The following is a 14,708-nucleotide window of genomic DNA, read 5'->3' on the forward strand; positions in this document are numbered from 1 at the left end:
TCAATTAAATAACAACTTTTTTCTTTGAACGTGGTGGACAAGGACAATATGATGCATCTTCACCAACTTTTCCTGAACCACCAGGTGCACCAGGATAACCAGGTGGACCTTGAGGACCAACTGGACCAGTTTCACCACTTTTTCCTGGTGATCCTTGAAATCCTGGACTTCCATCCATTCCTTGTTGTCCTGGAAATCCTTTACTTCCTGGTGGACCAGGAGGTCCTGATTGTCCAGGTTCTCCTTTTCCTCCATGATCACCATCAGCACCTTTATCTCCTGGTGGACCCATTTTTCCATTAGTTCCTGGTTCACCTCCAATACCTTGATGACCTGGTGTTCCTGGGAATCCTATTTCTCCAAGTCTACCTGGTATTCCATTTTGTCCTGGTTCACCTGGTGGTCCATCTGATCCTGATGAACCTGTTGGTCCTGGTGGACCATCTGGACATAATCTACAATTTCTTCCAACATCTACTTGAACCGATGGATAATTTCCTGGAATACCTATTCGTCCAGGGGCTCCTGGTTCACCATTATCTCCATCTAATCCTGGTTCTCCTGGTGATCCTGGTGGCCCAGATGGACATGTATTTCTATCATTACATCGACATTGTCCTGGTCCAGAAGTTTGTCTTTTATCCCTTATATAAGGAGCAAAAATATTTCCTGTTTTTACTTTAATTCTTGACCATACTTCTGTTTGAAGAATACGAAATTGAGTCATATCCTACAATATATTTAAAATAATAAAATTATTTATAACTTACTTGTTGTACATCATCAGAAACAAAATTAATACGACTCCATAAAGCAGGTAAAAAAATACTAACAGAAATTAAAGATAATAAACTAAGAGCAATTGCAGAATATGCTGCAAATCTAGCACCAGATATAGTCATTTTTTTTCTATATCAATAAAAAAAAATACTTAATTGAATATTTATACTTCAATTTATCTATCGTTCCAGCAATTTTTTTTATCCTTAGGCTATCTAGTTGCAAACAAGTATGATAATTTAATTATTTTTACAACACAATTATAATTGATAAAAATATATACATGTATATGTGGTAGTTTACAAAGCTATTATCATTATATAAGTATATAAACATACTTTTATATAAAGTAATTTAAACATTATTTTACCATAAGAAATACAAAAATTTAATTGATTTAAATAATTTGTGTTAAAAATTAATTAGATAAATGTTTAATCATATAAATCAAATACTTTTACTTAAATTAAAAAAAATTTTTTTTTATTATGGTTTTAAAAAATATATGATGCATATTGTATAACTTTAAAAAAAAAAAACAATTTATTAAGTAATGATTTTTAATATATTAGAAAAATTTTTTTTCTTTTGGTATAAACTATTTTAAACTTAATGAAAACACCTTCATGGATCATTCTATATATACATTCTTCCACGTGATACAAGACAAAACATTGACCTGACGTATACTACATTTATAAACTACTTTTTTAAATGACTTTCTTTGATTATATTGATATTGGATTTTGGGATATATTCTTAACTATCATTTTATTTTACTTAATTTACATTATGTTTATCAAAAAAGATAATCCAAAAGTTGAATATGTCATTCCGCCGTTAAAAAAACAGGATTTAACCCTGGAAGAATTAAAAAAATATAATGGAAAAGATGATGAACATATATGTTTTGCTATACTTGGAAAGGTAAATTTAAGTATTATTTAAAAAAAAAAAAAATTAATTTTTTAGATACTTGATGTTAGCAGAGCTCCTAATTTTTATGGACCTGGTGGACCTTATGGAAATTTATGTGGTCGTGATGCAACTAGAGCATTAGGAACAATGGATCCACGAAATGTTAAAGATGATTATGATGATATTTCAGATTTAACTGAAACAGAAAAAGAAACAGCAAAAGATTGGTTAGATAAATTATCAATGAAATATCCAACTGTTGGAAGATTATTAACTAATGGAGAAAAACCAACTGATTATGGTGAAGAAATTTCAAAAATAGAATTTTGAGTAAATAAAAAAATTAATTCTTTACCCATTTTTTTCTTTCATTATTTCTATAAATATAATATCTTATAACGAATAAAATTGTTTATAGTATCGTTATTCCAATCTTAAATATTTAAAAACATATATTTTGTATAAAATTATTAAAAATGAAAAGGAGAGCAAAAATAACAATTAAACCTAATTTAAATATTTCTTCAATTCCTAGCAAAATAATAGAAAAAGAATCTGAAGAAATAATTGAAGTAGAAGTTAAAGGTAAGATATATAATAATAATAATAATAAATATTATTTCAAAATCTGTAACTTTAGAAAAAATAGATGAACCAATAAATATTGAAGAACCAAAAATAGTAGATATTTCTACTGTTCCTGCAACTATTTGTACTGGAGTAACAAATGTATCAGTAAAAGATTTTAATTTAGAACCATATTCTAGAGCACTTTCTGTTTCTCCTTCTATTGCACCTTCTATAACACCTTCTATTGGATCTCGTAAAAAAAAAAAATTATTTACAGGTAAAGAAGAATTAGATCCTACTAAATTTACAATGATGGATTTAATATATTGGAATCCTAAACATGAAAAAGGATTAGATAAAGAAAAATTTAAATTACCCAAATCTTCTACTCTTGCTCCAAGACCAAAAATGGTTAAAGTTGAGGATGATAATGTAGGACCACGTGTTAAAGTTGATGAAGATGGAAATTTAGTAATAGACCAAGAAAGTTTAATTGTTAAACAACAAGCTGAAAATAATATTTGGGAGACTGTTGATGAATCTACTTTACCACGGAAAATTACTTCATTAAGTTTTAGAAAAAATAAAGTTATTAGAAAATCTCATGCATGGAGTCAAGAAGAGACTGATTTATTTTACCAAATAATTCAAGCAACTGGTCCTGATTTTACCTTAATGCATCAATTTTTTCCAACAAAGGCTAGAGCTGAATTAAAGGCTAAATATAATAGGGAAGAAAAGTATAATAGTGCTAAATTAACACAAGCACTTAATTCACCTGCTATGATGGATGATATATTTCTTGAGAAATGTTTAAAAACAGCAGAAGAACTTGAAAGAATTAAAAAAGAAGTACAGGAAGAAAGAGAGCGCAAAGCAAAAGAATTGGCAGAGGCTAAAGAGGCACGAAAAGAAGCTAAATTAGCAAAATTAAAAGAATTAGAAAATGATATTGTTGAAAATGATGTTCCTATTCGTAAAATTACTAAAAGTAATAGTGTATATTTAAGAAAAAGAAAAATTATTGAAGATTCTGATACATCTTTTGATTCACCATCATAATTTTTTTTTTATATTATTGTATATATAGTAATTTTTAATAGTTATTAAATATGTTTTTTTTTTTTAAATTTAATTTTATTAGAAAGACATTTTTAAAAAAATATTATTGATTCATACTAAATCTTGAATGACAGAATCTACATGAATGAATATCAAAACTTGATATAGAATTAGCTGTAGATGATGTTCTACCTATTTCTCTATTACCATTTACCTCCACTTGATCTATATATCTTATCCAACGTATATCTGATGGTATATAAGGAATAACATGTTTAGATATATATAAATTTTCAATAATATAAGCTTTAGATGATTCTTTAGCTCTTTTTTGCATTAATGATGCATAAAATTCTGATACCATTACTACTTTACCACCAACTATTGCTAATGCTGATTTAGCATCTTGAATTTTTCTACCAAAATAATGAATTTTACGGATATATTGTACTCCTACTAAATCAATACACATTGTTGTTATTGCTAAACCAACGATAATATAAATTAATATAATTAAAATTTGATCTTTTCCTTTTGGTAATAAATCTCCAAATCCTAAAAATAAATATTTTATATTATATTTTTAACATACCAACTGTTGTCATTGTAATAAAACTAAAATAAAAACTATTAAAAAAACTCCAGTCTTCTAAATGTGACATAAGAACACCTCCAAGTGCTGTGTATAAAACAAGAATTGCTAAAACTAGAAGTGCTGGTATTTTTTGCTCTTCAACAACTTCCATATGACGATTAAGACCTCTAGATTGGCATTCATCACAAACATGTTCACCATCAATATGATGTGATTTATGTTTTGTTTTTCTAAAGATAAAATGTTTCATTTTTAAATATTTTCCATAACTCCAAATAAGATGTTCTGATAAAAATTTACCCATATCAGCTATTGTTACAAGTGTCAATGGTATACCAAGTATTGAAAAAATAATACAAAATATTCTACCATATTGTGATGTTGGTACTGGTGATCCATAACCAATTGTTGTAACAACAGTTACTGCAAAAAAAACAGCCGTTGAAAATGTCCATATTTCAATAATATGATTATTTTTAATTTCTTCACTTGTCATAAAATATTTTTCAAATGCTATAAATAGATGATCACTTAAATTATGCATATGACTTTTTGCTATATTTCTCCATTCCTCACGACTAGTTATATTTTGTATAGCTAAATTAATTAATTCACTAACAAATTGTTCTTGTCTTATTTCAATTAATTTTAACTAAAAATATTTTTATTTATAATAAATATATATAAATATAAATAAACAAACTTGTTCTTTTTTTGTATCAAATTCATTTGGCCTTTCAATAGTATAAAATAACAATGCTCCAAGTAAAGTATAAACAAATGAAACTAACACCAAGGCAACATGAGGTAATATAAGCTTAGCATATTTTTTTATAACAGAATATTCTTTATCTATTTCTTCTCTTTCATCATCAGATTCTTTACTTTGTGAATCAGATGTCGTATTCATTTCTCCATCATCCCATGAAACATGTGCTGTAGAACGTTGTTGAAATGTTGTAGCTAAAGAAGAATGCTATAAATAAAATGATATTTATTTAAAAGTAATAAAAAAAAATTATTTTTTTTTTAATATAAAAAAATATAATAAGATTTTTAAAGCCTTTTGTTTAGGTGAAATAAATATTAGTTAAATATTTAAAAATTTTATTCTTCCGGAATAAAATATAGTTATAATGAAAAATAAAATATAATGAAAAATTTGACATGTAATTGTGATTCTAAATATTAATGTTAAGGATTAAATTTTTCTCTTACTAAAATAAAATAAAATATAAAATAATCCAAGGTTAATATTTTAACTTTCTTTAAAAAAAAAATAATATCTGTATAAATATTAAAAGGAGTGTCAATTTAATAATAATAATAATAAAATAAATTAAATCTCTGTTTTGATGAAAAATTTTCTAATAAAGATGAGTAATGGATTTTATATATAAAGATTGTCAAAATATAAATATATTTTTCAACTATATATTCATTTAAATGAAGGGAAAAAAAAATTATCTTATTTCAAAAAGTTTTTATGAAACATTTATAAACATACTTTTTTGTGCCTAAATGTAAATGGAATTTCTTTTACTTTATCACGAACTTCGTCATCTAATTCTTCATCTGCCATTTGTATAATTTCATCTTCATCATGAAATCTATCAACAACAACTCCAATTCCTGTTTTTGCATATTTATCTACCTTTATTGATGGTGTTCTTCCTAATAGATTAGGATTTCTAAATTGTATTATTTCATTTGATGAATTTAAATCATTATTATTATCACATGTATTATGTGTAAATAATAATGGTTCAATTGCTTCATCTTCATAACGTTGATTTCTAGGTGATTGAACAGATATGGCTAATGGATTACTAAATATTGTAGCATGACTAGGACTTCCATAATTTCTTCTTTTATCACTTCCTTGATGTAATGCAGACCTACTTCTGAAGGATGAAAAACGACTAGCAAAATGTGACATAATATAATAGTATATAGTAATATAAAATAAGAAGAAAAAAAAAAAAGATAAAAGCACCTTTTAAGGATGGACCAAAATAAATTGTCTATAATATATTAGATTAACTATGATAATTATTTATTTATTTGTACCACCATTTAAACTTTCTTATTTCTTTCTTTTTATAAATGTAAAGACATTAATTTATTTCTTTAAAATAAATTTAGGAATAATTTCTTTGATTTCGATTGCTAGTCCTAAAAAATTTTTAAATAATATTAAAATAAAAACAAGATTTAAATTAAAAATTTATATATAAATCGTTCGCACATTCTTTTTTTTTTGATAATATATATATATATACATGTAATAAACAAACAAATCCCAAAACTATTTAATGGAACATAGTATTAAATAGTTGATATTGTATTGTTTCTCTTTTTAAAATTACATATATAAATTTAAATAAAAGATTATTTCAAGTTTTCCAATACCCTAACCCAGGGGAATGATTTGATTCTTTTAGTAACTTATTTTCAGTAGGACCTTTTTATATAACAAAAGTCAAGACTTACGGCTACTATATAGTAAAATTTTTAACCATCTATATATCTATCTAAATAAATTTCCATTTTTACACTATATATATTAACAAAATGTCATTGTTTGATATTTTTATTTTTAAATGATAAACTTTGTCTTCTCTTCTTTCTTTATATTAAACATGTGTATTAAAATATATATATAACACGGTTTCAATATTTAATGGTAACTCATTTACATAATATAAAGAAAAGATAGGGAATTTTTATAATATATCATTCTAACTTTTTTAAATACTTTATAATATCTTTTTAAAAAGATGCCGATTGATAGGAAAAATAAATATTCATTAAATAACTCACTATTGTATCATTAATCTCATTATAGATGTTATCTTTCAAAAAGTAGTTTAAAAATAATACAATAAAAAAAAAAACAAATATATATATATGTATATATATATGCGTCAAATTAATTTGACATATTTTATAAAAGTGTGATATGAAAATAGAAATTTTAAATTGTAACAAATAATTGAAAAAAAAAAATTTTTTTTTTTTTGTTTAAAAAAAATTATATAAATGAAATATTTTTTATTTATAAATTATTTATTTTTAATATGAGAAGTTACCTAAAATTGACCAAATAAAAATTTGACACTTTTATTATATAAATTTTTATTTAAACAAAGTTTTCTTTATATTAAAATTAAATATATTTTATATATATTTAATATTTTTACTTTTTTTTATCAATATTAATCAATGGATTAAAAGTATTGAGAATTAAGAAGATTCTAGATATCATAAATCATTAATGAAAAAAAAAAATAAAATAAAATAAAATAAGAAATACATAATTCTACATGTATAGTCAAGCTATAAAATAAATTAAAAAATAAAAATTAACAAAGTACTTGAAGGAAAAGAAAATTAGTTCATAAAAATGTTATTAGGAAAAAAAAGTTAATAATCCTTAACAATAGATAAAAAAATATATATTATGTATGGATACAAAATATATCATATAACATCAATTTGAAAGAATAAAAATAAATTGTTATTAAAAGTGATAATAGTATTATTTTGTGATTTAGGTATAAGATTATCAATTTTTTAACTTTCTCATGTATTTAAATTACATTTATTTTAATTAAAGGAAACATCTCATATTTCAACTTTAAACCATTTGGACAAATTTTTTTTCTGATTTTAATGTTTTACATGCACTTATAGATAATTTAATTTCAAAAAAAATTTTTTTTCTCCCATTAATTTTCTTTTTACCAGATAATTTATTTTCAAAATATAAAAGATAAAAAATCTTGTAGTTATTAAAATCCATTAAAAATGTCATAGATATAACTAAATATCTACTTTTATTTTACTTTTAAAATATTTTTATATATTAATACTATTATATCAACTACTATTGTTATAGTATTTCCCTTATCTTAATGTTAACTATCTTAATAGTTTTATCTTAAATATATATATATATATATATATATATATATTTTTTTTTTTTTGGTTAGACTATAGAATCAAAACAATATTCTATCCTTTAATTTATTTCGATTTTAAATGCCATATTTTTCTATTGAATAATATAAAAATAAAAAGAATAAAAATGGCATAACTTTAAGTTAGCAATGGATATTTATTTATATCCAATGATAGATAGTTGACATGAATTATTGTTTTATATTTTATTTAACTATTATAATTTTATATTTTAGCTTCATTTTTAACCAATGTCGTATAATGATAATCCTAAACCTAAAAATGATCATTTTTTATCAATAAATAAAGAAATATTATTTTTACCTACATCAAATCATCCAAATGAAATAATTGTTTCCTGGAATTTTGAATCTCCAACAAATATGATTGATTGGATTGGATTATATAGAATAGAAGAAAAAAATCCATTATATTATTTATCTTATCAACAAATTAAATCAACAACTTGTTCATTAATAATTTTTCAACTAAAATATGAATCAATTTTTCAATATTCAACAAATTATACTTTTATTTTCCGGTGTGTTTTAAAATTAAAAAAAAAATTTTTTTTATATATTTTTTGATTTATATATATATATATATTCCCTGTAGATAAATATTTATAACTTAAAAAGTTTAAATTGTCAAAATTTTTAAAATTTAGATATAAGGTCTTTTTGAAGGATATACAAATATGTTTATTTATATTTCTTTAATTTTTAAATCTTTTTTAAGTATTATATATTTTATTATTTATATTCTATAATAATAATTTTAAATAATGTAATAATATTTTTTTTTAAATATAATAACAAAAAAATAATAATATATTTTTTTTTAGGTATTATGATGGAATATCAGGATCTTTACGTGCAACATCACCACAATTTTGTATCTTTTCTCATGCACGGCTTGTTGTTCATGGTATCTTTAAAATTAACTTAATTAAGATTTTCTTTAGAATTAAGTATTAATGGACAACTGTCTTTAAAGAAACAACATAATATAAAAAGTTGTTTCGGAAAAATTTATTGTGGAAATTTTTCCTATAGAACATTGACTATTGATAGAATAAATAATGATGAAGAATTTGTATGGAAAAATTTAGTAAGTAGATGATAATTTTATGTTCTTTAAATTATTTATTCAGAAATTTTTATTCCCTGTAGATTGCTCTAAAGACTTAACAATTGAAATTTTAAAAGAAGAACATTTGAGAAAAAATAAAATTCTTGGTGTTGCTACAATTCCTTTTTTAGATCTTATTAATTCTACAAGAAATAGGTTTGTTAATTTATTTTATTTTCTTTAAACTATTATTACAGAAACCTTGTCAATTACACTTGTCATTTAAGAAAACATATTATACAAGAGGAAGATACTAAAATCTATTCATTAAAAGAAACTTGTCAATCTTCAAATATAGCTTGCCTAACTTTAACTATACAAATTATTGTTGAGGATTTCAATAATAAACAGGAAAATTTGTTGTTATTATCATCAAATAATAATAACAACTTAACAAATCCATTAATGGAAAGTAAGTGGTATAAACTAAAAACAACTATTGTCTTGGTATCATGATTAATGAGGGGAGATTAAAAATAACTTTCTTTATTTTTTTTTAAATCTTATTCTTTAAAAGCAATTATATTTTTACTTATACACAAACTCATTTCCCATCTCTAGACTATTTCTTTTCCTAATTTTAAGCACATGTTAATTCTTATTTTAAAATACTAAAGATAACATTATTATGTTTACCACATAATTCATCTTTATCAATTTCAAATCATAATCTCTTAAACATTTTTCAATATCTGGTAAAAAAGAATAAAATAGTGGATTTTTTTTTTTTATCATATTTCTATCTTAAAGTATTTTAAATTGTAACAAAATATGCCATAAAATGAATACTCTTGAGAGATAATCAAAGTTGTTTTATATAATATTGTTTAACAATTTATTTTGTATTGTCTTTTAAAGATATATATATATATATATATATATATATAAAATTTTTTAAGTAATTTTTATTAAACGTTACATTATAACACTTTAGAAATGATAATAAAAAAAAATATTTTTTTGAAAAATAGTTAAAGAAAACAATTTTATTAATTTAATTTTTAAATATATTTATTCTTTATTTTAGCTATGAATAGTAACAAAGATAATGAAAAAGAAAAAATATTGGTTGTGAGAAAAAATATAACTTCTGATAGAAATGCTAATACTATTATGCCTTTAAGAAAAAATAATGATAGTCAAATTGATTATTATAACAATTCCAACAAATTTTTACTTATGAGTAATTCTCAATCTTCAAGTATATCTTCTGGAGTTTCAAGTCTTTCTGAAACCTCTACTTCATCAAGTAAAAGTAGTATTGATATTATTACAAATTTACCTAATGGTATATATTATATAATATATATATATATATATATTTTTTAATTTTATTATTATATAATTTTTTTTTAGGTTTTGAAGCAAGAATCGATAAAATTGGTAGAATTTTTTATATTGATCATATTAATAAAACAACAACATGGACATTACCAAATAGTTATGAAAAAAAATCATTTATTGATATAAATAATAGAAAACTTTATGGTAATGAATTATTCATGTGTAACAGAAGAACAACTGTAAATTCTTCATCTACAAATATTCAACCAGCTTTAACATTTTTACAACGTTCTGACTTTCTTAATATTCTTCAAACAAATTCTATTGCTCTTGAAACATATAATTCAAGTTCATACTTAAAACATATGATAACAAGAATACGAAAAAAAGACAATGAAGATGGTAAAAGTGATACATATTATTATGAAAAATTTTCTAAAAATAAAGAATTAATTAATTTTATTAATTTATTTGCTGATAAAACTCAACCTTTACCAGCTGACTGGATAACAATAAATATTCCAACAACATTTTATGTTAATCATAAAACTAAACAAACAACTGCTATAGATCCAAGATTACCAATTGAAATTAAAAAACGTCCCAGAAGTGAAGAACATAAAAAAAATAATAAAGTTGATACATCATTAACAAAAATATATGAAAATATTGATGAAATAAAAAAACTTGTAAAAGAACATTATCCTCAATTATCTGATAGAATGTGTAAAAAATTAAATTTAATATCTAAAGTTGGTGAAACAGCTTTATTAAGATTTGCTAATGATTTAGATATTATAACAGCTATAAGTTTATATGAAGAAAAAAAAAATGAAAAAGAATATAATCAATATGATAAAATAGAATCAGATATAAATTCAGATTTTAAAGAAAAAGTTAATTATTTTTATTCATCACTTTCAAGAAATGGTTATGGTACAGGACCAACTAAAATTAAATTATTATTAAGAAGATTTTTTTTAGTTGAAGATTCTTTTACTAAAATATTATCTATTGATAATAATCAATTAAGAAAATCACAATTAAATATAATTTTTGAAGATGAAGATGGTTTAGATTATGGTGGACCAAGTAGAGAATTATTTTTTTTATTATCAAAAGATTTATTTAATCCATATTATGGATTATTTGAATATAGTAATCCTAATGTTTATACTGTTACTATTTCTAAAAATAGTAAAAAAGTTAAAAATTATTTAAAATGGTTTGAATTATGTGGACGAGTTTTAGGTTTAGCTTTAATACATAGATGTCTTATTGATACATTCTTTCCAAAACCATTTTATAAATTATTACTTAATACAGGTTATGTAATTGAAGATTTAAAAGATATGGATATAGAATATTATAATAGCTTAAAATGGATATCTGAAAATGATATTAGTGATATAGAATTTACATTTACTGCAACTACAACAATAAATGAAAAAAATATTGATATTGATTTATTACCTGATGGAAATAATTTACCTGTTACTGAATATAATAAAGATCAATATATAAATTTATTATTAAAACATAGAATAGAAAGAAATATTGAAGAACAAATTAAAGCATTAAAAAGAGGATTATATGATATAATAGATTCTAATTATTTACGAATATTTTCTCCATCACAATTATCACTTCTTTTATCAGGAAGTATGGATATTGATCTTGAAGATTGGAGAGAAAATACAGAATATAAAGGTGGATATTTTGATTCACATGTAGTTATAAATTGGTTCTGGAATGTTGTATATAATTTAACTAATGCTGAAAGATTAAAATTACTTAAATTTGTAACTGGCACTAGTAGTATACCTTTTGAAGGTTTTAAAGGTCTTCGTGGTTCAAATGGAGGATTAAAAAAATTTACTATTGAAAAATGGGGAGAATCAAATAGTTTACCAAGAGCACATACATGTTTTAATAGACTTGATTTACCTCTTTATAAAGATCAACAAATAATTAAGAATAAGTTATTAACTGCTATCAATGAGAGTGATTCATATGCTATAGAATAATCAAAATATTACTTTTTTTGAATATTTAATAAAATATTATATTTTTTTTTTTGTAAATATGATTACCTCAATAGGTTTAAATTTTTTTTTAAATCTTTTTTTCTAATATATAAAAATTTTAATTATATAAATGCAAGTATCAGAAAATGTTTCTTTTTTTTTTACATAAATTTTTTTTTAATTATAAAATTTTTTATATAACATATTTTAAAAATTATTGAAAACTATCTAAAAAATTTTTTTATTATTAATTATATTAATAACATTTATTTACTTGTTTGTATCTAAATAAATTATTCTGCTGTATATAATTTATTTAATTAATTAATTTCATTTTAAAAGAAACCATTAATTTATAATAAACAATAATATAATAAAATTTAAATGTTATTTTTATATATAATTATTTGAAATTTATTTATTAAAATCGTTGTTTATCAAAATATTTTATTTAAAACAATATTTTTATTTAAAAAAAAATTTAAAACATATTCAGTTTTATTAATAATTAAAGTAATTAAATTAAGTATTTGGTTTTTTAATTACTTTAAAAATTTTTTTTTACATAATTAATTATTATAACTATAAATTATATAATTACACCAATTATATTTATCATAAAATTAAATGTACTATTTTAATCTAAGAAAAAAAACCATATAAAAATAATTATTTTTTAGTAAATAATAAAATATATATAATTATTAATTAAAGATTAAGTTTAATACTATACACATTTTCTTATATGAAAATTATTATTATAAATTTAAAAAAGTTATATTCAACTTATTTTTGAAGCAGAATGCTAAATATATGTCAAATTATTCAGTTGTCTTATACAGTACCACTAACAATTTTTTATTACTATTTTACAATATTATTAAGTTATAAAATAATAATAAAAAAAGATTCATATTTTAGTAATGGATTTTATCCATTATTATTAGTAAAATCGTATGCTGATATAATTAATATAACGGATTCTTTTATAACAATTCGTTTTCCTAGATGGGATATTGAATCAGATTTTTTTCTTAAAATTACATATTTTCCAGCTATATTTTATATGGAAACATGTATTACATATAATACAATGTTATTTTGTTCAGTTTTAATATCATTAAATAGATTTATTGCTGTAAAATATCCAATGAATTATAAATTTTGGTTTTCAGCCAGAATGTTAAAATTTTATTTCATTATCATATTAATTATTGGAATTTCTATTGGAATTGTTGTTATTTCTTATGAACCTTATTATCAATGGCTTGAAGAAAAAAAAGGTTATTTTGTTGGCTTTAAAAATAAAAATGTTGGTATTTTTACTGTTTGTTACACTTTAGCTTTATATTTACCATGTGCTATATTAACTGTTTTATTAAATGTTATGGCAGCATTTGAATTAAAAAAATATAGAAAAAAATTATCAATTGATATGAAAAAAGAGCTTCATTTATTTTTTTATAGTATAATAAATTTAATTGCTCTTTTAATTTTCTTTTTATACTTTTTATTTAGAGCATTACATATAATTTTTTATATTCCTATACTTCATAAAATTGCTATTTTATATGTTCAATGGATTATTGACATACAAACTTTTGGACTTTTTTATTCATCACTTATAATATGGTAAATAAATATATATATTTTTTTTAATTTAAATTATTTTATTACAGTAAACCTTTAAGAGATATGGTATTATTTAAAAAAATTGATAGTAATCTAAGTCAAAAAAAAACTATTGCATCAAAAGTAAATGTTGTATCAAATTATATAAAATGAATTTTTTATTATAAAATTATATCACTATTACAGTTTTTTAAATAAATTAATTTTTATTATATAAGATGGTTTTATTATTATTAATATAAATATTATTTACTGAATATTAAGTATAATTTAATTACCTAAACTTATGAAAAATTTATAAAAGTGTTTTATTTTTTTTATTTCAAATACAAAACAATAAAAAATGCATATTAATATGTTATTTAATTAATATTTAATTTTATTGTAAATGTAATAATAAAAATATATTTATTAATCTGAAAATATTTTTAAATATTAACCTATTTTTTACTTTATATTTAAATAATTTTAAATTTTCCAAAGTGAAAGAAACTATATATTTTTTTTAATATTTAATTTTTTTATTAATTACTTACAAACGTTTATTTAAATAAATCATTCTTTCTAACATTAATGTATTTTTTTTTACTAATAAATTATATAAGACTTTAAAAAAAATATTTTATTCAGTTGTCAAAAACCAGACATATTGTGAATTTATAATTTTTATAGGTACATAATTAATCTGTTTATTGAAATATTAAATATTATTATATTTAAAAAAAAAAGAAAAGTTATTGTTAAAA

The 14,708-nt window shown here is 21.1% G+C and overlaps 6 protein-coding genes across 6 annotated transcripts; 4 read left to right on the plus strand and 2 right to left on the minus strand.

Annotated features, from left to right (window-relative positions):
* Positions 1 to 4: 4 nt before the first annotated feature.
* Positions 5 to 902, minus strand: SRAE_2000002400 (Nematode cuticle collagen, N-terminal domain and Collagen triple helix repeat-containing protein; the record flags this gene model as incomplete). Its single annotated transcript, XM_024650802.1, has 2 exons — positions 5 to 730; positions 771 to 902. 2 exons carry the CDS (start codon positions 900 to 902, stop codon positions 5 to 7), a joined length of 858 nt encoding a protein of 285 aa, XP_024504543.1.
* A 670-nt stretch (positions 903 to 1,572) lies between these two features.
* On the plus strand, positions 1,573 to 2,028 carry SRAE_2000002500 (Cytochrome b5-like heme/steroid binding domain-containing protein; the record flags this gene model as incomplete). Its single annotated transcript, XM_024650803.1, has 2 exons — positions 1,573 to 1,707; positions 1,753 to 2,028. 2 exons carry the CDS (start codon positions 1,573 to 1,575, stop codon positions 2,026 to 2,028), a joined length of 411 nt encoding a protein of 136 aa, XP_024504544.1.
* Positions 2,029 to 2,174: 146 nt separating this feature from the next.
* Positions 2,175 to 3,330, plus strand: SRAE_2000002600 (Transcription factor TFIIIB component B'' homolog; the record flags this gene model as incomplete). Its single annotated transcript, XM_024650804.1, has 2 exons — positions 2,175 to 2,283; positions 2,339 to 3,330. 2 exons carry the CDS (start codon positions 2,175 to 2,177, stop codon positions 3,328 to 3,330), a joined length of 1,101 nt encoding a protein of 366 aa, XP_024504545.1.
* Positions 3,331 to 3,433: 103 nt separating this feature from the next.
* Positions 3,434 to 5,864, minus strand: SRAE_2000002700 (Potassium channel subfamily K member 18; the record flags this gene model as incomplete). The annotated part of the gene is made up of 4 exons (XM_024650805.1): positions 3,434 to 3,885; positions 3,923 to 4,577; positions 4,629 to 4,901; positions 5,433 to 5,864. The coding sequence occupies 4 exons, from the start codon at positions 5,862 to 5,864 to the stop codon at positions 3,434 to 3,436; spliced, it is 1,812 nt and encodes a 603-aa protein (XP_024504546.1).
* Positions 5,865 to 8,139: 2,275 nt separating this feature from the next.
* On the plus strand, positions 8,140 to 12,330 carry SRAE_2000002800 (E3 ubiquitin-protein ligase HECW1; the record flags this gene model as incomplete). The annotated part of the gene is made up of 7 exons (XM_024650806.1): positions 8,140 to 8,429; positions 8,733 to 8,815; positions 8,853 to 8,998; positions 9,042 to 9,175; positions 9,217 to 9,431; positions 10,047 to 10,307; positions 10,376 to 12,330. 7 exons carry the CDS (start codon positions 8,140 to 8,142, stop codon positions 12,328 to 12,330), a joined length of 3,084 nt encoding a protein of 1,027 aa, XP_024504547.1.
* Positions 12,331 to 13,396: 1,066 nt separating this feature from the next.
* SRAE_2000002900 (GPCR, rhodopsin-like, 7TM domain and 7TM GPCR, serpentine receptor class x (Srx) family-containing protein) lies at positions 13,397 to 14,115 on the plus strand (the record flags this gene model as incomplete). Its single annotated transcript, XM_024650809.1, has 2 exons — positions 13,397 to 13,962; positions 14,010 to 14,115. 2 exons carry the CDS (start codon positions 13,397 to 13,399, stop codon positions 14,113 to 14,115), a joined length of 672 nt encoding a protein of 223 aa, XP_024504548.1.
* Between the last annotated feature and the right edge of the window lie 593 nt (positions 14,116 to 14,708).

This window comes from Strongyloides ratti, assembly GCF_001040885.1.
Source record: "Strongyloides ratti genome assembly S_ratti_ED321, chromosome : 2".
Classification (NCBI taxonomy): Eukaryota; Metazoa; Nematoda; class Chromadorea; order Rhabditida; family Strongyloididae; genus Strongyloides; species Strongyloides ratti.